The sequence below is a fragment of the Musa acuminata genome, chromosome BXJ3-9, assembly GCF_036884655.1.
Source record: "Musa acuminata AAA Group cultivar baxijiao chromosome BXJ3-9, Cavendish_Baxijiao_AAA, whole genome shotgun sequence".
Lineage (NCBI taxonomy): Eukaryota > Viridiplantae > Streptophyta > Magnoliopsida > Zingiberales > Musaceae > Musa > Musa acuminata.
The window spans coordinates 11,719,215-11,743,761 of NC_088357.1; the positions used below are offsets into that span (position 1 = coordinate 11,719,215).

At 40.6% G+C, this 24,547-nt stretch overlaps 1 protein-coding gene across 2 annotated transcripts; it reads right to left on the reverse strand.

Annotated features, from left to right (window-relative positions):
- Positions 1–7: 7 nt before the first annotated feature.
- LOC108951216 (putative disease resistance protein At3g14460) lies at positions 8–5,425 on the reverse strand. Of its 2 annotated transcripts, XR_001975530.2 has the most exons (3): positions 1,924–5,425; positions 653–771; positions 8–377 (listed from the first exon to the last, which is right to left on the reverse strand). XR_001975530.2 is itself a non-coding variant. In XM_065166033.1 (2 exons), the coding sequence occupies exons 1-2, from the start codon at positions 5,337–5,339 to the stop codon at positions 308–310; spliced, it is 3,486 nt and encodes a 1,161-aa protein (XP_065022105.1). In that variant the 5' UTR covers positions 5,340–5,425; the 3' UTR covers positions 8–307. The 2 variants fall into 2 exon arrangements, 1 of the variants encoding a protein (XP_065022105.1); XM_065166033.1 differs by lacking the exon at positions 653–771.
- Between the last annotated feature and the right edge of the window lie 19,122 nt (positions 5,426–24,547).

Consider the following 24,547-nt stretch of genomic DNA (forward strand, 5'->3'; position numbering starts at 1 on the left):
AAACAGCTGAGTTCAAGCCAATATTTGAAAGAGATTCAGATACAATCAGATCAATCTCAAAGTAAAGCTACGGAAAGAACTACTTGGTTACATTGTTTAATGTTTGTATTTATCTTCAAGGCTTATCAGCAAAATAGTTTCACTCGTCAACAAACGAGCAACTTTTTGGATCACTGGAATCAATTGTGATTGCTAATGCCACCGCAATCTGCAATGGTATGTCTAATCTGTCCCAGGGCTTGATAAGCAGCAGGAGGAGGATTACAGAAGCATGTTACAGCAAAAGGACGTGATATGGTGTTGCATGCTAAAGCAGCAGAACCATGTTCCGGTGCATCCCTATAATTTCCTGCTTGAAAAGCTTCATTCCCAGCAGCCTGCAAACAAGAAAAATGTAAATTCTGCAAATTAGTACAAGAGTTTTTTCGTGTCCTTAAAATTAATGGGCTAATTGTTCCTAGAAGCTGTGAATATCATCAAATAAATTAGGTTGACAAACCTTCTTGATATATCATAGTGTTCAATAAATTTCTTTTTTATAGTGTTCAGTAATTTAAATTAGGCTCCAAATTTAATATGCCCGGGAGTTTATAAAAGCACCATCAAGTTGATGAGTTGGAACTGCCATGTAATAGGGGAATTAAAAATTTACCATCTTTGCCATATTTGCCAAGTGGCAGTCTGGTATTTGTAGTCAACGAGAGAGTTCAGAGAACAAGAGAGAGTCCAGAGAACAAAGGCCCCTCCCGTGTGTAATTATCAGTTCTGTCACTGCAAAAGTAACACCAAGTAAGTTGTTCTTGAATAACTACTGTCTCTAGCTATGATTTGTCATCAATCATATGCAGCAATTACATCTCGATTGATCAATCCTACTTTTCTCCAACTCAGTTCTAGAAATGATTTGTGAATTATATGTAGTTTACACACGTCCTGGGTTTCAATCATGATTGTACTTTTTCTCATGCAAAAGCTACTGCAAGTATATACTGTTTCCAGTACTTAGCTAGGCTATAATCAAATAGAGGCGTGAAGCACCATAGCAGTGCATAGGTCTCCATGTAAAATCTTCAGTCAAATACTAAGACAACATTTTCTCCTTGATCTGACATTCGCTAATATGATTTAACATGGTTACAGTGGCATGTTTGCTTCAGCGTGATGCTCTGCAGACGATAGACTAGTGCGGGATAAATTTTGATGTTACGTGGAGATGCATATTCCTTTTTCTTTGCATTTGCTCAAACAACAAAGAACAAACTTGAACATGGGATGACAGTGAACAAAAAGTGAGGGCAGTTTGATATTTTGAAAGCTTACAAGAGAGACAAGATGATGCAGTCCAATAGCATTTGGACAATTCTCAAGTCTCAGCATTTCGAGTGCAGGTTGATACTGATGCAAATGAAGAATTCTCAGTCCCTAAGAAGTTGAACTACCTACTCGTGTAGCATGGGAAGGCATAAAGAAGGAAATCTAGCATCCAAGTTGCATTTTCCTCGTGGTAAGACGGATGAAGAATTCTCCGTGTGTTACATGATGCCCTAGGCGTTCATTCGCACAGAGGTGCCACAGTGGGGATCAAATTCCCGACCTACAGGGATATCTCTCATAAGCTCAACTGTCTTGAGTTAGCTGACGACGGTGGAACTTTATGTCTGGTTAAATATAAATAGTCATTGAAGGGTTCAAACAAAAGTAAGGTTCCAATCTGTTCTGTTCTATTGGCAAAAAGAGCTCTAAGGAAGTATTCTAGTGGTAAATAGGCCTCCATAAAGCACAATCACATTCCACTATTAAGACTATTATTTTATCCTTGATTTGACATCTTCTTAGATGATTTAACATGACTAGAATTCAAAAACGTTTCTAGAGTGAAGGTTTGCAGACGATAAACTAATGCTGGATAAATTCGGTTATTACCTGGAGACTGATATGCTTCTTCTCTGCATTTGCTCAGATGGATATAACAATACTTGAACATGGGATGGAAGTTTCTCTTTGATATAAAACTGAGGGCAATTGGATATCTGTAAGCTTACAAGGGAAGAAAGATGATGCAGTCCAGTGGCTTCTAAAAGTTTTGGACAGTTGTCGACGCACAGCGTTCTGAGTGCAGGTACATTCTGACGCACATGAAGAGTTCTCAGTCCCTGAGAGCTTGAAACTACCAAGTGATGGAGCTTGGGAAGGTTTAGAGATGGAAACCAAATCTCCAAGTTACATTTCCCCCACAACAGGAGACTACTTAGTGAGGGACATATGGGAATTGAAGTCAACTCTCCGCAGTTGTATATCTTCAGCTCGACGAGTGAAGGAAAAAGGAGGCAGTCAAACATGAACAGCTTTGGACAGACACCAATTGTGAGCTCGCGGAGATGAGGGAATTCACCATCCTCCCCACACCACTCCTCCCACTCTGGCATCTCTGTGAATTCAAGTGTCTCTAGCGCTTGGAATCCCTTGCCAACCATCATACCACCACCCCAGAATTCACGGTCAACACGCTGCAACCTCTGCATTCCTCCTATGGATAGATGCTTCAGTGACACAAGCTGGCCAAGCGAAGGGAGAAGGATACACTTATCATTGCAGAGCTCTAGTCTTATGGTAGCAAGCTTGGAAAAACTCGGATCACCCAACCATCTCGGAAGTCTCGGTCCATTATAGCCCTCGACAACCAATTCCATCAAACTCATCCGTCGCTGATTCTCTACGAAACATGCAGCCTCGTGCTTTTCAGCACCTATCCTATGCCAAGAATCATCCTGTTTCAGTCCAATTTCACTGTGTAGCATCTTGTCACCATTCTCCAGATTGGTACCGTCACTATAGCCACACGGTCCACAGTCGTACGAAAACCAGCGAAGCCTCACGTTCTGCAGGTTTTTCATATTCTTCAACCAAGGACCCCATTCCTCGTCCATCTTGTAAGGACCTACTATGTGAAGAGAGCTGAGGTTTACCAATTCCTTTAGCTCCTCTACACCACAGTGAAATCTATCTGGCTTTATATAGAAAATTGGCAATGTCTGGAGATTGGTCAGCTTTCTGAGTCCAGGTGGAATGCAGACATGTAGATCTTCCAATATTGGCAGAATGAGATGCCTTAGATTAATGAGGTTCCCGATGCCTCTAGGAAGATCCGAAAGAAACTCGCAGTGCTTCAAATCCAATGTTTGCAGATTATATAACTGACACAATGACTGAGGCAAATGTCGAAGATTCGTACTCCGAAGACCAATGTAGCGAAGGTGTATCAAATTGCCAATTGAGTCTGGTAATTTTTCAATCATAGTAAAACTCAAGTCCAGTGTGCGGAAGAGCCTTAAACTTTGGAAAACATCATTTGGCATCTCAATACATATAATATTTTGAGTTTGTTCCAACATATTTCTTTTTGATGGAAACCACTGTTTGGACTTATGCACCACAAAGGTACGCAAACGTTTGGGCTCATTCAAGAACTGAAACTGCACCGTCGTGTGTCTCTCTGTTCTGATGTTGTGCACTTTTTTATCATTGCTGTTGGGTATAAGAGTTGCATGAAGCACGTCTTCAGAAATATCAGATAATTTATGGTCCTCAGTGATTATATAATCCTCCCCTGCAATAGATTTTGCTAGATCATGAATGACATCGTGCATCACATAATTTTCATCTTTAGCATCACTGAGTTTTGAAATTTGAAAAAACTGTCTTTGTAGCAGCTCATCAAAGTATGAACCACCCACATCTTCCAGTCGGCTTCTCCTTCTGGGTTGAATATAACCCTGTGCCATCCACAGCTTCACTATGTGATCTTTCTCAAATAGATAGCCTTTCGGGAACAAGGAAAAGTACACAAAACACTGCTTCAAGTGTGTCGGCATACGATAATAGCTCAATCTCAGAGCGGCGAAGATCTCATTTCTCCCTTCATCAAATAATCCCCACAATTCACTTTCTAGAATATCCTGCCACTTCTCCTCATCATCTTCGAAGCTTAAAAGACTTCCAAGTGTTTTAGCAGCCAAAGGTAAGCCATTGCACTTTCGGACAATTTGACGACCAATTCCTTCCAGTGTCGTCCGAGTGTTGGGCAATCCCGTTTGACGACCGATTCCTTCCAGTGTCATCCGAGTGTTGGGCAATCTCGTTTGACGACCGATTCCTTCCAGTGTCGTCCGAGTGTTGAGCAAACTCGTTTGACGACCGATTCTTTCCAGTGTCGTCCGAGCGTTGGACAATCCCGTTTGACGACCGATTCCTTCCAGTGTCATCCGAGTGTTGGGCAATCCCGGTGCCTTGTCCTTAAATGCATATCTATCAAACAACAACTGACAAGAGTAATCATCCAAAGCACCCAAGTAATATGGTGGCATTGTCTGCATCACCCGAGCAACCGATTCGTTCTGTGTCGTGATCATGATTTTAGTACTCGATGCATAAGCCATGGGGAAGCTTAAGGATTCCCATGGACTTGGCAGCTCATTCCACACATCATCTAGCACAAGCAGGAATCTTTTTTTGTTTAATAGCTTCGTCAGAGTCGAATGAAGAAGATCAAGTTCACTGTCATCACAAGAACTCCCAGTAATGAATTTGATTATGGTTCTTGTGATGCTTATCACATCAAAATCAACCGAGACATAGATCCATACCCTGATGTCAAAATGGGTACAGACCTTATGATGGTTATAAACATATTGGGCAAGTGTCGTTTTACCAATGCCTCCCATGCCGACGATGGCAAGCACTGAAACCTTGTCTCCACCACGTTCCGATAGCAGTAAATTGACTAACTTCTTCCTGTCCACCTGCCTGCCATAAACACTCGAATCATCCACAAGGGAGCTCGTAGGGAGAGGCTTACTCACCGTGGCCTGCCTTCTCTCTCCGTCTTCTTCCTTCAGGTGGAGGGCCTCCCGCTCCCTTGCTATCTCATCGAATCTCTCCCTGATCCGCTTGATCCTGTCCGCTAGTCCAGCTAGGACAGCCGTCGAATCGCTCCCCTCATCTCGCTTTCTCTTCCCGGTGGTTGATGCACCAACTTTGACTTCGATTTGGGGCCGCAGCAGCTCGTAGTTGTACTCGTCGAGCACGTCGTCGGCATCATAAGCAAGCGCTTTGAGTTCGCGCAGCCAGAGCTTCACCGACTCCTCCCGGATCTCCCTCACCTCCGCATCGGTGAGCACGGACTGGATCCTAAGCAGCGTCCTCTGTAGATGCTTGAGATCTTCATGGACAGTGAGGCGTGGGCTTGATGGTGAGGACGAGGAAGCAAGCGAGGAGCTTCGAAGCCGAGCTGTGAGCCTGCTCGCCGTCGCTGCAATGGAAGACAGAATTGAAGCAGCCATGGCAGGATTCTACGCCTTCCCTCGCTGATGCAGCACCAGATGAATGTGAGAAGGGCGATCATATGAGTCGTAACGGGAGTCGTAACAAATTAGTTTACGATGTGCATTAATGTGGATTTTCGGAAGTCAACTATTCCAAGATGACTCCATCACCTTCCCTCGCGGATGCGGGACCAGATGAAAGTGACAAGTGCGATCATATGAGTGGTGATGGGAGTTTTCCTAACAAATTAGTTTATGATGTGCATTAATGTGGACTATCAAGTCTTAACATATCTCAAGATGAATGTGAGAAGGGCGAGCATACGAGTGAAAAGGGATGATTTTGTTTCATGTTAGCTCATTCATCACAAAGGCTAATATTTAAGTAAGGGTGATTAGCCCCAAAATGATATTGCATTATATCCCAATATTTCCCGCATTAATGCATGATAATAATTGTCATATCTTATCAAGATCATATCAGGTAGTTCACCTAATCTTATCCTAGGCCAGCCAATAGGAAGACTTATGAATTATTGGGAAACCTTGGAGAGCATCACATGCGTAACGAAAAATATAAAATAAAATTAGTTTCCTAAAAGAACGATATAAGATCTTCGTGCGATGATTGGGAGAAAAAAAACTTATGAAACCGAAAACTATATAAGATTCGTAAGATGCTCTCACATATATCCTCAAATTGCAGATAAGTCCATAGATAAATGAGCTCTTGTAAGCTCTTCTCAAACGGTAATCCACATGATGGATGAAGTGACAACACACCTCCTCACGTAAGGCATTCTTTCCTCGCTTTTATGCACCACCATGCAAACAGGGGTAGCAACAAAGGGGCAACTCTCTTGTTGTCCTCTCGCACCATAGAGGGGGTAGATCATTAGAGGAATAAGGAGGGAGGTTAGGGAGGTGGTGGCTAAATGGGTCCAGCCTTATAACCATTTTAGTATAATATTCCTTTTATAGAGAGCCCTCTTTGCTAACCCTAATAGATCCTACTTTATTGGGTATTGAATCTTCATCCAATTATCCTAGTTTAATGGAAATTAGATTTCTATCTAATTATCTACTCTAAGCTTTTATTGTGTCTTACCCAACGGATCCAATAAAGCATGGGCTTATTGGATATCACATATTCAATCCTCTATTCGTTGCGTCATCCACCATATGTGTGTGACCCTATAGGTTCAATACCGAGCTGACCATGAGTTACACCTGTTAGAACTTTTTTTGATTTAATAAAATATCATCTCATAATAATTCACTTAACTAATCGACTATGGATGTACTATGCTACTATGTCACAGTCCCCAAACAGTAAAGGGGATCTAATCTATTAAACTTGTCTGCCCTTAGTTACCATGTATCTATAGTCCTTCATGCTAGTCATAGGTTCCTTGCAAGCCAATCACGTGAGTGATGACACATGTGACTTGACACGTAGTCTTTTTGCTTATTATTATTATTTGATATTTTATCACTTTATATTGTATATTGCATGAATATATTATAATGTCTATGGATCTGTTGTAATAGGAATCAGATCGTGATGAGATCACGATAATAAGACCGATTCGCTTTTAAATACGGATCCTAAATAATCTTCATCATAAGTTACTCGAGAGAGACAATAAGATAACCGGACAGACTGGTATGCTGTATATCCATCCATATGATAGATGCAGCTGATCTCATAGCTACTCATGTGGGGATACTAGGGATACAATGTAGGTGCTTATTGGAGAATGAGTTCACTAATTGATCCGCTCACGAAATGTTTGATGGTTGATGATGTCTTATTATCATACACCGATTCTGTCGTCCTAGTGGTGTATCTGGTCCTTGTTGGGAAAGAGATTTTCTTGGTTGTCATCTCCTATTCTCCTCTCCCCTTCTCCTCCTCAATAGCAGGGTTAGAGATTTGAGGAGCGTCGTCATAGCCCTGTTGTGTGGATCAACGCTAGAGAGGAGGACGCTTGACCTCCTTCATCCTTTCTTATAAATATGCAGAGATTAGGAATATATGATCTCCCTAGGTAACACAACTACCTCACATGTGGTTTTAAGTTTCACGGATTTTGCGGACCAATCTTCGCACGATGGCGAATATCTTTGGGAAATTTTGGGATTTTGTTTTATGTTCTTTTGCTACACATATGATGTCACCCCTAGATTTCTGCCACTTAATCCATCTAATATCATAGAGATCATATACCAGGCATGGTGCTATCAGGCTCACACAGAATCTACTCGAATCTAGCTCTAATCGGATTCTTCTTGATAACTATGATATTAGATGGATTAAGTGGCAGACCCTAGCCAGGGATTTGCTTGAGTGAAAATATATAAGATATTAGTCTCATAATATCAAGAGTGGATGATCCTGTATTGATACTCAATTGCCCTCGTAAAGTTAATTACCACTCCCAATGACCAGTTGTGCTAGATCTAATACTTTTAAATATATAAGTCAGGTATCAAAAAGTGTAATACTCATAAAAGACATCCTTGGTGTCTCAAGTCTAGGACCAGACACACAATTGGAACTATGGAACAACTATATGATAATAATACGTCATTATCCATCCAACATTTCGTGAGCGGATCATTCAGTGAACCCATTCTTCAATGAGCACCTACACTATATTTTTAGTGTCCCCACATAAGCAGCTATGAGAATAATTGTCTCTATCATTTAGACGGGTATATAGTACACCAATCTATTCAGCTATCTCGATATCCCTTTCGAGTAATCTATGACCGAAAATATTTAAAATCTTTTTTTATAAGTGAATTGATCTTATTATCATGATCTCATCATGATCCAATTCTCATTGCACAAATTCAAGGACATTATAATATATTAATCAGTCAATATAAAGTAAGAAAATATAATAGTAATAATAATAATAATAATAATAATAATAATAATAATAACAAAAAAGACTATGTAGCGCATCACATGTGCTATCACTCACGTGATTGACTTGTAGGGCACTTGTAACTAGTAATCTCTCACTTGACCTACTAATCACTTATGTGTTCGATCCACATCATACCCTTGTGACACTCAAAAGCAATTTGAGACAATGATTTTGTTAGTAGACTTATAATATTTTCTTCAAATGAAACTCTTTCCATTACTATATCACCACAAGTTATGATCTCTCTATTAGGAAATCTAGGGTGACATCACATGCGTAGTGGAAGAACAAAAAAATAAAATCCCAAAATTTCCATAAAAAATAAGTTTTCATCATTATATAAAAGTTAATGCGTAAAAACCCACGAAACCAAAAAAAACTACGCGTAAGAGAATTACCTAGGGAGATCGTATATTCCTGAAAACTTATAGATTTGTGGGAAAGGATGAAGGAGGTCAACTGTCCTCCTCTTTAGCGATGATTCACACGGCAGGGGCTACGAAGATGCTCCTCAAATTGCTACCCAAAACTCTTCCTCGCACGCACCACGCAATCAAGAAGGGGCTGCCCTTCTTGCTATCCACATGCTCTAAATAGGGGCTATAGTATGAGGAGCAAAGGGAGAGAGGAGAATAGGAGAAGGTAGCTAAAAATAACCTATAGCCTATGGGTCTTTAGTTTCATCCTATTTATAAAGGTCCCTTGTCAACTTAACCCTAATGAATCCTACCATATTTGGTACTAGATCTCTATCCAATTACCCAAGTCTCTTAGATTAGTAAGTCTCTACCCAATAATCTCTTATTAGCTCTTATTGGATCTCATCTAGAGGATCCAATAATTCAGGGGCTTATTGGATATCTAATAAGACAATGCCTCCAACATATATCATATATCCGAACCTTTACTTGTCACAACGCCTACCATATATATGTGACCCTTGAGGCCCAATATTGAGCTGGTTGTGAATCATACCTATCAGAACTCCTTTCGGTTCAATAAATTATTATCTCCATAATAATTATTATTATCTTCATAATAATTCACTTGACTCATCGACTACGAACGTACTAGGCCACTACGTTACAAGGGAATCTAATTCTTTAGACATATTTCTCCTCAGTTATCGTGTACCTATAGTCCATCATCGATCTAATATCCTAGAGACTGTATACCGGGCATAGTGTTGTCATGCCCATACAGTTTCTACACGAGTCTCACTCTAATCGGATTCTCTCGAAGAATTCTTTCTCTCTCAATCCGAATAACATTGGCTAGAGATTTATCTAAGCAAGAATACATGAGATATTTCTTTCATGACACGAGAGTGGATGATCCTCTATCGACACTCAATAACTCTATTAAGATTGGCTACCACTCCCGATGACCAACTATACTAGATCTAGAATCTCCAAACCTATAAGTCCAGTATCAAAGAGTGTAGTACTCATACACGACATTCTTAGTGTCTCAAGTCTAAGGACTAGATACACCATTGGGATGAAGGAATCGTTGTCTGACCATAAGGCATCATCAACCATCCAACATTCTGTGAGCGGATCAATTAGTGAACTCATTCTCTAATGAGCACCTGCACTATATCCCTAGTGTCCCCACACGAGCAGCTATGAGACCAGCTGCATCAATCATATGGACGAGTATACAACATACTAATATGTCCGGTTATCTCGATGTCCCTCTCGAGTAACCAATGATCGAGATTATTTAGGATCTGTGTTTAAAGGTGAATCATCTCATTATCGTGATCTTATTATGATCTGATTCTCATTTCACATATCCATGGACATCATAATATATTCATGCAACGGGCAATATAAAGTGATAAAATACCAAATAATAATAATAAGCAAAAAAGATTGTGTGTCAAGTCACATGTGTCATCACTCACGTGATTGGCTTATAAGACACCTATGACTAGCACTCTCTACTAATTATAGGTGTCTTGCAAGCCAATCACGTGAGTGATGGCATGTGTGACATATTACGTAATATTTTTACTTATTATTATTATTGATATTTTCTCAATTTGTGTTGTTTGTTGTATATATTATGATGTCCATGGATCTATGCAATGATAATTGGATTATAATGAGATCACGATAATGATGTTGAAACTCAAATTTTAATGATGAAATTAATTAATGAAGTTATGATCTAATCAGCATTTGAGTGACACAGGACTAACTTCGATCATAAAAAGGCAAATTGATTGAAGTAGGAAGAATCAGATATTGGGCGGAGTGGATCATGTTAGAAGATTGGATGTCAGGCCGGAGGACCGATAGATCGTGCAATGCGTCGAAGGATCAAATGATGCGTCGAAGGATCGGATGGTGCATTGAAGGATCAGACAAAGTATCGGATGAACTAATAACATACTAGACAATATATGATTCATGCTTGTAATTGTGTGTTTCTAGATCGAGATAGTTACGTCTTAAATTGAGTTGGTTTGAGTGTAACCATGCCAACTCAATTACGATCCCATTGGGCCTGAGTTAGGGCTAATTGGGCCCATTAGGAGGTTTATTTAGTGACCTAAAATTGGGTCAGGTAGTGGCACCGCCAGACTAGGTGGTGGAACTGCCTATGATTTGGAACGTATGAAGTGTATGATTCCAGAAGACTTAGCTATCATGCACTTAGCTTGCTTTGCCTAAGTCGTGTAGTACATTTGTGTTTTCGTTCGTAAATGTCAGCATTCCTGAAATCTCCTATGGTCCTTTAGGACCTACAAAAAAGAAAACGGGTCAGAGAAAGTGTCTTACTCGGGATTTATAAGCAATCATTTTAGTAAACACTTCATAGCCAATGCAAATTATAAACAAACTTCATAAGCTCTGAACGGTCGGACAACAAAGTGTCTAAAATGGTTCATTATAGACTGAGATCTTCCAAAAGAAAATGAGGCTGCTAAGTCTACTGTCAGCCCTTTACATGCTGTGCAAAGCATGAACAAACCAAAAGACACGGACATACATAAGCATTACGTCAAACATCATATTTACAATTTTATCCATGATATTCTCCCCCTTTTATTCCTTTGACGTCCTCATCGAAGCCTTTGCTAACGCTGTAACTTCTCACCTTTATTGAGTCTTCAATTTTCTACTTCAGTTACAATCTGCCTCTCAGCTACAAGCTTCTCTCCACCGTTGTTATTGAGTAGTCAAACTTTTAATCTACCATACCGCTTCAACTCACCAATGACTCTGACCTTAGTATGAGGTTTGCTGAGCTGTGTTGATCTCTATTGATTCCTGCGGATCCTTTAGATAAAGGAAAATACTATCCTTAGTATGAGCCAGTCTCTTAAATGCCCCATGCCATTTGAACTGGGTGGATGCCTATTGGAGCTTTAATAAGCATCGCCTCTCAAACTTTTAAAATTTTTAGGTCTTACCTCCACAAAATTTGCACATCGACTCTTCTTTCACTTAGTTGTCATTTCCAAGTATGTTTGCATCACTTCCGCTTTCGATTGACATTCCATTGAGAAATGAAGAAGACAATCTACTCTCAGTAGCACTGATCACCATTGGTGAGATTTGATAACTATTGTCTTCTATTAGATTTCTTTGAAGGGTCTTTGAACCTATGCAAAATTCTTTTGCTGGATAGATAAGAGAATTGTGATACTCGGTTTCGCCCAATCTCTTTAGAGTTGAGAAGGCAAAGGTTACTTAACTTCGCTCAACTCCTTGAAGGTTGTACTCCATGCATCGAGCTGGTTATTGGACTTTGCCTACTCTTTATTTATACTTTTAAATCACTCAAAGTGTTTATACTCCTTGCGTTGAGTTAGCTATTATAATTCACCTTCTTAATGCCATTGAACTTTTGAAATACAAGAAGTTTTTACTCCAACTTAGAGTAAGTCTCTAGTAGTTCTGGTCACCTTTAGGATTGTACTATCTTCTCTATCATCTTTGCTGCCTACTCCTTTAAGTTACAAATGTACAATATCGCATACTGCCTACTTCGTTCCTTGGTCGAGGACTCTTATATCGACTTGAAGTCCTTCACTTTCGGTTATCTTGATAAGAAGTTTATTAACACCGGTCTTACGAAATTCCCTGGCCTCTGTCCTTCAGCCTTGTTTTAATACTTGGAGTTTGTCTTCGCATTCTCCACATTCTTAGCCCCTTTCACGACCAATCACTCTCCATCCATGAGAGCAAGGGATCGATGACTTCACGGAAGCCCCACATCTACAATACCATGACACTAGCATACCCATGGCCTCACTATCCATCGCCTCGCATCTGTATCTCTTTCTTCGTGATCGGTAGATATGCCTGTTTGGCACTATGACACTCCTCCGAGTCCACCTCCATTCTAACCAATACTTGGTTTTGGGTAGCTAAGTCCATATAGACTCGTCGTCACTTCTTTGTCCCTTTGGATCTCTTGCTTCAACACCTCTGTGTTCTCTAAGCAGTTCCACTTGGTCGATGGAAATACAGATTACAACTTCCATGCATAGCCTCTATCATTATGTTATAGGGTTCACACCGATTCTATTCTCCTTGGCTTCCTTGGTAGTAACGTTCACTTACTCGGCCTTGTCCTCTGAATTGTCAGACTCCCTTAAACGAATATAAGCTCTAGAGTAGTCCAACTCTCCAACTACTTCGATTATGCCTATGCATGATCAAGTACCCCCCTCCCCCTCATGAGACTCACTGGTACTTGCATTTGAACTTTTTTCTCAACAATACATAGCCCCTATATGCTGATAACCAAGGCCTTTAATATGATACAAAATTTGATGCATGTACGAAAAACCCACCTCTGCGGTACCATGACCTTCACTTCTTGAATCCATAGCTCTTATTGTCTTCGTGTTATTCACCGAAGTGGAGCTCCCAGGAACTCCCAATCATACCTTCGTATGATATAGTCCCTTGCAGGACTAGATTCTTATGTATCGCATTGTCACAAATTGTTCCACCATGATCCGCTACACCATGTCGCCTCCTGGTGACATCTTAATTGCAATTTGATCTTTGTTAAATGAACTCAGATTGTGATCCTCCAAGTGTGGCCTCTGCTAACACATCACAGGGCCTCTTCTATATTCGAATTATGTTCACCCTTTGGCAATCAACCTTCGTTCACCCGGGTCACACCCAGACGAAGTATAACTCTAGGATAATTCGTCGCCTAGTAGCTCCCGAAGTCCATCGACTTCACTGAAATTAGTACACCATTATTTGGATCCTGGGCCTCTACCCATACCAACATAATCTCCACTATGCATTTCTTCCTTCATGACAACTTGAATGGTAGCACTATGCCATATTCTTCAAGAGTACTCGCCTCTATATTCTCTTGCCCCATGTTAAGGCCTTCTGAACCCAACTTTGCCTCCGCAAATTGAGTCGCTTTGGTTCCTCCGTAGGTGCATGTGCTTAGAAGCTCCATTCGTCTTTAGCACCATGTAAGATAAGTCTGCTCCATCAGAATGAAGGACCTATGGAATGATATGATCCTGCTCTTGCCTCTACAAGAGTTTATATCCTTGACCTCTATCCAAGGAAAATTTTATGCCTCCGCTCCATGTTTCATCTTCTATGTTGGCTCCCTTCATGCGGCTTAGGTACTTTACCAAGTTACACCCAAGTTGCTCCGCTCCTCGATTTGCATTGAGTTGATGATGGTCCTCACGCCCATTATTCCACGAGTCAAGCCATCAATTGAGTCCAATCTCCATATCGACTCTAAGTGTAACTTCATTTATGTTGCTTTGGGTCGCTCCCCACTTGATCTTACAATGCATCTCCCAATGCATTCTCTTAAGCAATATCATGCAATGACTTCTCGTCGCTCGATTGGTCCGTTGAGCTTTGTGGAGTTATTTTAAGGTACTCCTCAACATATGCAGTATACTACACATGATTCTCCATTTGGAGAGCCGGGACTTATCCCTCTTGGATATCTGTCCCGTTGGAGCAACTTCTATCTTTACTTCCTTCCTTCTAGAAGTTTCGGAGACCACTAGCCCCTTGGACTACTTCGAACAAACTGTGTATTGTTCTACCTCCTGCAAATGCACTTACTAGATTGCGACTCCACGTCAATATAGCCCCTACTGCACCCCTCAATGTAGGAAAATCTAGGGGATGACATCACATGCGCAGCGGAAGAACATAAAAAAAAAATCCCTAAATTTTTCATCGATGTGTTCGTCGTCGTGCGAAGATTGGTGCGTAAAAACCCGCGAAACTTAAAATTCATATGTGAGATAGTGTTTTATGCACGGAGATCGTATATCCATGAATCCTTGAATATCTATAGGAGAGGATGAAGGAAGTTAAGCACCCTCCTCTCTAGTAGTAATCCACACAGTAGAGTTGTGGCGGTGCTCCTCAAATCTCCAAGCCTGCTATATAAGGAGAAGGGGAAGAGAATAGGACATGACAACCCAAAGAAGCTCTAGCCTATGAACAATTAGTTCCCTCCTATTTATATAGGTCTCATATTAATTTAATCCTAATGGATCATGCTCTATTAGGTATTGAATTTCCATCCAACTACCCAATCCTCTTAGATTAGTGGATCTCTATACAATAGTCTCTCATTGGCTCTTATTAGATCTCATCCATAGGATCTAATAATTTAGAGGCTTATTGGATATTTAATAAGATAGGGGCTCCGACGGATATCTCATATCCGAACCTCCACTTATTACAACGCTTATCATATATGTGTGACCCTTTAGGCTCAATATCAAGCTGGTCGTGAGTCATGCCTGTTAGAACTCCTTCTAGATCAATGAATTATTATCTCTATAATAATTCACTAGATTCATCGACTACGAACGTACTAGGCCACTACGTTATAGTCCCTAGATGATACAAGGGAATCCAATCCATTTAACATGTCTGTCATCAATTACCATATACATATAGTCCATCATCCATCTAATATCCTAAAGACTGTATACCGGGTATGGTGCTGTCAGACCCATATGGTTTCTACTAGAGTCTCGCTCTAATTAGATTCTCTCGGAGAACTCTTTCTCTCTCAATCTGAATGACCTTGGCCAGGGATTTATCTGAGCAAGAATACCTGAGATATTCCTCTTATGACACCGACAGTAGATGATCCTTTATCGACACTTAATAGTTCTCGTACGGTTAACTACCACTCCCGATGACTGGTTGTGCTAGATCTAGAACCTCCAGACCTATAAGTCTGGTATCAAAGAGTGGAGTACTGATATAGGATATCCTTGGTATCTCATGTCTAAGGACCAGATGTTGAATCTCGGATTTTGATGATGAAGTCAATTGTCATTTGTTATCTAATCTATATGTTAAGATAAGTGTGCAGGATTAACTACGATGAAAGTGAGACATGCAGCAAGAGTTGCGCCGGAGTCAAGACAATGATCACGTTGGGAGTTCGAGAGTTCGACGGAAGTTCGGACAGTCGTCGGAGGTTTTGCGGGAACAAATCCGAGAAGTCCATAAGCTTGCCAAAGAAGCTCGTCGGAACTCGCCAAGTGAATCGTCGCAAGTCCAGGAGTTTGCCGGAAGTCCGCAGGAGCATCACCGAGGGTTCATCGGATGATCAACGGAAGTTCGCCGGAAGCTCGTCGGAAGAAGCGATTGACGCACCGGAGCAAGTTGCAGTAAATGTCTTAGGAAAAATCATAGTTAGCACATTGATTAAGTTGGAAATGGGAGGTGATCCCATTAACTTAATCTTGGGGCAATTGGGCCCTTGAAAAACCCAAATTGGGCCGAATGGATCAACCCATTCGGACCCTGATTTCTGCCAGGCGGTTGAACCGCCCAAGGCAGGAGGTTGCACCGCCTGAGCTCAGTCTCCGAGCGAGACTGGGAGGTGCAACTGCTCCAGCCAGGCGGTGGCACCGCTTGGGGCTCAGTCTCCGAGCGAGACTGGGCGGTGCAACCTCTCCTGACAGGAGGTGGCACTGCCTGAGCTCAGTCTTCGAGCTCTGCCAGGCGGTGCAACCGCCTCAGTCAGGAGGTGCAACCGCCTGAGCTCGGTCTTCGAGCTCTGGCAGGAGGTGCAACCGCCCCTGACAAGAGGTAGCACCGCCCAGAGGCTCAGTCTTCGAGCTCTGCCAGGCGGTGCAACCACTCCAGTCAGGAGGTGCAACCGCCTGATCCCGAAATTCCGGGAATTGACAGTTTTGAGCTCCAAATTTGAACTGGGTTGGGGCCTATAAATACCCCACCCATTCAGCACTGAAAGGGAATGAACTTACACCGAAATCTTGATCATTTTCTGTGATTCTTAGAGCTCAAAATTATTGTAAAGGCCAAAAGTTCTTCTCCCTCTGTTCTTCTAAGTTCTGAGTTGTAAAGAGAGGAGAGAAAATTCTGTAAGGGTTGTCTCCTAAGCCCGTCAAAAGGAATGAAACTGTAAAAGGGTGGTTGGCCTTCGCCTATTGAAGGAAGGCCTCTAGTTGACGTCGGTGACCTCGTCGGTGGAGGAAGCCAAAAGTGGAGTAGGTCAAGATTGACTGAACCACTCTAAATCTCGGTTTGCATTTACTTTGAGCATATTATCTTTACTGCAAACCTCCTCTAAAGCTTACTGCTTTCTGCGCATATACGATCGGGTTTCAAGCCTTGCACTTTCCGAATCAGCGTTTAGACGTAAATCTGCTTTTTCGTACGATCATCATATTTCAGATTGCATTTACGTTTTGATTTCTACCATAACTGGAAACTGCCTTTATACCCTTGCTTAAACTGCATCTCGCCTAATCAAGTGATTTACGAATCAGCATTTAGACGTAAATTAGTTTCTTCGTACGAACATCGTATTTCAGTTTGCGCTTATATACTGGTTTTCATCATAATTGCAAACTGCTTTCATAGATTGACTTTAACATCATCTTACTTGATCTTAAGTTAAAGTAATCTTAGAATCGGCTTTCACACAAAATCGTTTTTATCGTTCGAACACAGTTTCGTTTTAATCACAGAAAGTTTTTCGCTGTACTAATTCACCCCCCCCCCCCCCCCCCCCCCCTCTTAGTGCTCTTGATCCTAACACCAGATACACCACTAGGACCACGTAATCATTGTTTGATAATAAGGCATCATCAATAATCTAGTATTCTATAAGCGGATCAATCAATGAACTCATTCTCCAATGAGCACCTGTACTATATCCCTAGTGTCCCCACACAAGCAGTTATGAGACCAGCTGCATCTTTCATATGGATGAGTATACAGCACACTAGTCTGTCTGGTTATCTCGATGTCCCTCTCGAGTAACCTATAACCGAGATTATTTAGGATATGTGTTTAAAGGCGAATCGATCTCATTATCGTGATCTTATCACGATTTGATTCCTATTGTACAGATCCATGAACATCACAATATATTCAAGCGACAAGCAATATAAAGTGATAAAATATCAAATAATAATAATAAGCAATAAGATTGTGTATCAAGTCATATGTGTCATCACTCACGTGATTGGTTTGCAGGGCACTTATGACTAGCACTCAAGGCCTAGAAACATGTTAAACTCACTGCACACTTCAACTTCCTACAAACCTATCCTTCTCATGCCAAAAGAAAGTTTCAATGCTCTATGGCACCAAGTTTCAATCATCTTGGGATGGCCACGAACATTCCATTGTCCGCATACAAGCCCTTTCATGAGTATCGAATTCTTTGAGTTAGCAATTCTCACCTCTATGAGCTTTGCATAACTCTTTTGGTTGCTAAACAATCCAAACGCCTCGCTCACCTTGAGTACCATCAAGTATGGTTGTCAATATCGAGCCGTAGCTTAAACTCAGCCATCCCAACCTTTATACGCTATGTATTCTTCCCGGCTTACTTGTCCTCGTGGTGTCTCTTGTGTGAAGGGTTGGCTATTCCTCTGAATGTCAATCTCTCAGCGTAGCCTCGCTAGGTCCCCTATGTTTGCATGTCAAGTATTTCTATGAGTGCTTGTCCCACTCTAATACCATATGTCACATACTTAGTTGATTTTGCCTATGTTATGCGATACCTTTACATGTCTGTCTGTAAAGCTCAGCCTCCCAAAAACCTCCTATTGTCCCTTAGGACCTACAAAAGAGAAAATAGGTTAGAGAAAGTGTCTCACTCGGGATTCACAAGCAATCATTTCAGTAAACACTTTATAGTCAATGCAAATTACAAACAAACTTCACAAGCTCTGAACATTTTCATAACAAAGGATCCAAAATTGTCCACTATAGACCGAGATCTCTCACAAGTGTCCACATGATACAACTTTTATTTATAACCTAAAATGACCACTAAACCCAAAGAAAATGGGGCTGCTAAGCCTACTGCTAACCCTTTACATGCTATGCAAAGTATGAACAAACCAAAAGACACGGACATATATAAGCATTATGTCGAATACAATGTTTATAATTTTGTTCATAACATAACGATGGTATTGCCAGTGTCAGGCAGTGGTACTGCCTAGATACAGTCTCCTAGACTATCTTGTGGTAGCATCACCTAGACTGGATGGTGGTATTGCCAATTGTCAAGGTTGCAAGCGGTGATACAGCCAGAACACCAGAAACTTGAGATGAGACTTTTTTGTTTCTATTTTTGAAGTCAGTTGGGGTCTATAAATACCCCACTAATTCTTACTTGAAATAGCAAGAAAAAGAGTAGAAAGGGGGAAAGAATCCTTAAGAAAAAAATTGTAAACTCTTTTGAAGTATAGAGTCTCTTCCTCCTAGGTTTAGAAGTTCTTCTAAGGGAGGAGTGAGATATATCTTAGTGTAAAAGAGAGGTATAAAGGTTCTCTCTTAAGCTTATGAAAAGGAGAAAGAGTTGTAAAATAGGTCGTTGATCTTCATCAGTTAAAAGAAAATCGGTAGTGAAAGTTTGTGGCCTGAAGTAAAAAGGAATCGGGAATGGACGTAGGTTCGAATGACCGAACCAGTATAAATCGATTTGCATTTCTGTTTATACTTTTCATTCTTATTGCTTACTACTTTTACACACATTGTAAGTTAAAAATATGAGTTTGATCGAAAGCTATCTAAATTGCTATAATTTTATGAAAACACTAATTCACCCCCTCCCCCCCTCTTAGTATTGTTTACGATCCTAATAGTTGGTATGAGAACCAAGTTTCTCTCAATTGGTTTAACACCTAAAAAAGATTAAATAGCTTTTGTCGATAATCAAAGTGATCACTCTATCACTCGTCCTCCTATGTTTAATAAGACGGACTACATATTATTATACAACACGAATGAGAGTTTTCTTGCTTTCTATCGATTTCAATGTATGGAATGTAATTGAATTTGGTTTTTTAAAACTCTCTAAACCTATAAATGAATGGAATGATTTTGAGAAAAAATCGTTTTCATTAAATGCTAAAGCTATGACTACTTTGTTTTGTGCTATGGACAAAAATAAGTTTAATCATATTTTGACTTGTGAAACTGCACATGATATTTGGTATATACTCGAAGTTACACATAAAGACACAAGTAGAGTTAAAGAGTCTAAAATCAATATTTTGATATATAGTTTTGAATTATTTCGAATGAAACCAAATGAAACTATTAGTAACATATACACTCATTTTACGAATATTGTTAATAGTTTGAAAGCTCTTAGTAAAAGTTTTACTAGTCTTGAACTTGTTAATAAAATTTTATGATCTCTTTCAAAAAAATTGAGATCTAAAAGTAACTGCTATTTAAGAAAAAAAGGATAAACTATTTTCTCTTGAAAAACTCGGGTCATTAATGACTTATGAAATGACATGCAAAGCATATGACGAACATGAGAATAACTTTTCAAGGAACATGAAGGATATGACACTTAGAACAAAAGAAGACCACTCGAGCAAAAGCTTAAATGATAATGATGACTTTGAACTCCTCATAATAAAATTTTAAAAAACTATAAAATAAGAATCTAAGAATAAAAATGAACTTAAAAAAGATATAATAACTTGCTATGAATGCAAAAGGCTAGGGCACCTCAAAAGTGAATATCCATAACTAAAGAAAAGGATATTGGCACAAAAAAAGGGACAGCACTTAAGGCGACTTGGGACGAATCGAGTGCATCCGAAGATGAGGAGCAAACCAATGAAGATGAGGTGACAAACTATGTTCTAATGGCCTTCAATGATAAGGTAAGTGATTCAACCAAAACTCATTTATCTTATGATGAATTACTTGATAAATCATGCTTCTCTCTCTAGTAAATTTAAAAAATTAAAAATAAGTATGATAATTATATGTTAACCTCTTGTACTCAATGTGAAGAGTTAGACTTAGTCAAAAAGAAAAATGTGATTCTACAACAAATATTAAAAAATTAAAAATTAAAAATAAATCATTAAACATGATCCTTACTAACAAAGATCATGTACATACATGAAGGAATTAACTTTGTGGGCAACATTTAACAAAAACTAACTATATTTGTTAAAGGACCCACATTATATATTTCCCTAAAATTAAGTATAATTTTTGTAATGGATGTGGTTATTATGTTTATAAATGTTCTTTTAAAAATTATGGTGGCTAACATAAATTAGTTTAGGTTCCTAAAGGAACCATGAATGACAATACTAAAAGATAAAATAGGTAGATCTATCCATAAGGGACCCAAAATCAAATGAATACCTAAAGCAAACCCACCTTTTTTGTGAAAATATCTATAATCAAAAGCTAAGAGTAAAAATGATATCTTGATAATAGATGCTCAAGACATATGACTAGAGATCCAACACACTTTCACAAAGCTCACTAGCCGAAATAACAATAATAAAAGAAAGATTATTAGAATTAGAATTATTGTTAACAAATCTTTTAATCAAAGATGGTTTATTAATAGTTATACTATTGATCTTGATAATTTTTGTGATAAAACTTTTTTTGATTTTAAATGATGATGCATGATTTTAGCATAGAAAACTACGACATGCTAATATGAATCTATTTATATTATTTTTTATGAATAGCTTGAACTATAAAAGTGATTTTGATTTGAATAAGTTTTATTCACATCTTTCACTTGATACTTGAGATTTATTGTAAATGAATAAAAATCTTTTATTATTTATTCACATATGATTCTTTCATTAAAGAGAAGATTTATCCTAACAAATCATGTTCCTTCTCTTGATTCCTTGATATTTATAACTTGAGATATATTTTACATCAATCAAAATCTTTTATTCACTTATGATTCTTTTAGCTATTTACAAAAGAAGATATTTGTCAAAATAAATTATGATCTTTTGGTATTCATGACTTGATCTTTTGTCAAAAGAAAGAGTGGATCATGTCAGAAGATTGGACGTTGGGTCGGAAGACTAGTCGACGTACCGAAAGGACTTCGTGTCATGAGTTCGAGCATCAGACCAGAATGATTAAATATTGCACCAAGAAGATCGAATGTTGTGGGAGATCAAAATGCCAATAGATATAGCAATACACTAAAGGAGAGGATGATGCACCGAAGGATTGGACGCAACATATGAACTAATGACACGCCGAACAATATAGGAATTCATGCTTATAATCATGTGTAGATCAAGACCATTAGGTCTTAAATTAAGTTGATTTTGGGTGTAACCATGCTAACTCAGTTAGGGGCTCATTGAGCCTGAGTTGGGGTTGATTTGGGTCCACTAGGAAGCCCATTCAGTGACCCAAAGTTAGGTCAAGTGGTGGCACCGTCATACCAGATTGTCACGGACTTAGCTGGTTTTGCCTAAGTCGTGCGGCACCCTCGCGCGTCCGTCCGTAAAGGTCAGCCTCCCCGAAGCCTCCCATTGTCCCTTCGGACCAACAAAAGAGAGAACGGGTTAAAGAGAACGCCTCAATCGGGATCCACAAGCAAACATGTCCGAAAAACACTTCATAGACAATGCAAATTACAAACAGACTTTACAAGCTCTGAACAGTGGCACAATAAAGGGTAAAATGGTCCATTACAGATCGAAAATCTCTCGCACGTGTCCACATGACACAACCTTTATTTACAAGCCTTAAGAGGCCACCAACCCAACTAAAATGGGACTATCAAGCCTTCGGCCGCCCCTCTACATGTTGTACAAGGCATGAACATGCCAAAAGACACAGACACACATAAGCATTACATCGAACATCTTGTTTAGAAGTTTGTCCGTGACATTCTCCCCCACTTATCCCTTCGACGTCCTCGTCGAAGCCTTTATCGACACTGCAACTCCTCGCCTTTGCTGAGTCTTCAATCATCTGCTCCAGCTGCAATACGCCTCCTGGCTCCCAGTTGCTCTCCGCTGTTGTTTTTGAGTAGTCGAACCTTTGATCCGCCATGCTGTTGCAACTCACCAATGACTCTGACTCTGGTGTGGGGTTGGCTGAGTTGTGTTGATCATTGTTGATTCCTGCGGATCCCCCAGATGAAGGAAAAGACCATCCTTACTACGCCAGTCTCTCAAATTCCTCATGCTGCTTGAACTGGGTGGATGCTTGTTGGAGCTTTAACGAGCATCGTCTCGCAAACTTCTGAAGTTTTGGGTCCTTCCTCCACAACATCTGCTCATTGACTCTTCTTTCAGTTAGTTGTCACATCCAAGTAGGTTCGCATCACTTCCGCTTTCGATTGGCATTTCGTTGGGAAATGAAGCGGACAATCTACTCTCAGTAGCACTGATCACCATTGGTGAGGATTTGACAACTGTTGTCTTCCATTCTCTTCGAAGGGTCTTTGAACTTGTGCAGAGCTCCTCTGCTGGATAGATAAGAGAATTGGGGTACTCGGTTTCGCCCATTCTCTTAAGAGTTGAGAAGGCAAAGGTTACTTGACTTCGCCCGCCTCCTCGAGGTTGTACTTCATGCATCGAGCTGGTTACTGGCCTTCGCCTGCTCTTTGCTCACACTTTTGAAGCACTTGAAGTGTTTGCACTCCTTGCGTTGAGTTAGCTACTGTGATTCACCTTCTCGATGCCATTGAACTTCTGGAATGCAGGAAGTTTTCACCCCAACTTGGAGTAATTCTCTGATAGATGAGGTCGCCTCTAGGATTGTACCGTCTTCTCCATCAACCCTGCCGCCTACTCCATTGAGTAGCAAAGGTACAGCACCACGTACTGCTTGCTTCGTTCCTTGGTCGTGCACTCTTGCATGACCCGAAGTCCTTCACTTACGGCTATCTTGATGAGAAACTTGTTGACACCGGTCTTACGAAGTTTCTTGGCCTCTGCCCTTCAGCCTTGTCTCGGTACTTGGAGATTGCCTTTGCATGCTCCACCTCCTCGGCCCCTTTCACGACCAAGCGCTCTCCCTCCATGAGAGCAAGGGATCAATGACTTGCACGGAAGTCCCGCCTCTGCGGTACCATGGCGCTGCCATGCCCATAGCCCTACTATCCGTCGCCTCGCATCTGCATCCCTTTTCTTCACAATCAGTAGAGATGTCTCCGTGGCACTCCTCTGAGTCCACCTCCATTCTAACTGATGCTTGATTTTGGGTAGCTAAGTCCCTCTGGACTCGTCGTCGCTTCCTCGCCCCTTTCGACCCCCTGCTTCAACACCTTTATGTTTTCCAAGCAGTCCGTTTTGTCGATGGAAAGACAGACTGCAACTCCCATGCATGGCCTCTGCCATCACGTTGTAGAGTTTGCACCGATTCTGTTCTCCTTAGCTTCCTTGGTAGCAATGTTCGCTTACTCGACCTTGTCCTCTGACTTGTCGGGCTCCCTTAAGCGAATATGAGCTCTGGAGCAGTCCAACTCTCCAGCTGCTTCGATCATACCTCTGCATGATCAAGTCCCTCCCATGGAACTCACTGGTACTTGCATTCGAACTTTTCCCTTAGTGGAACACAGCCCCCATATGCTGATGACCAAGGTTTTTATCCGATGCAAAATTCGATGCACGCCCGGAAGACCCGCCTCTGCGGTACCATGGCCTTCACTCCTTGAATCCATAGCCCTTCTTGTCGTCGTGTTGTTCACCGAAGTGGAGCTTCCAGTAGCTCCCGATCATACCTCCATATGATCCAGTCCCTCCCGGGACTATGTCGTGTGTATCGCATTGCCACGAACTGTTCCACCATGATCCGCTGCACCATGTCGCCTCCTGGTGACATCTCTGTTGCATTCTGATCCTTGTGGGATGAACTCGAATTGTGAAGCTTCCATGTGTGGCCTCTGCCAATACATCGCAGGGTCTCTTCCACCTTCGATTTTGTTCGCTCCTTTGGCAATCGACCTTCATCCACCCACTCTCGGGTCACACATAGATGAAGCACCGCTCTAGGA

Bases quoted from the DNA above. Each gene is read 5' to 3' on its own strand.
- LOC108951216 (XM_065166033.1), bottom strand. From the start codon at position 5,339: ATGGCTGCTTCAATTCTGTCTTCCATTGCAGCGACGGCGAGCAGGCTC. The intron at 378-1,923 runs GTAATAACCGAA...TCTTGTTTGCAG, and splicing joins AGAAGCATATCAGTCTCCAG to GCTGCTGGGAATGAAGCTTT.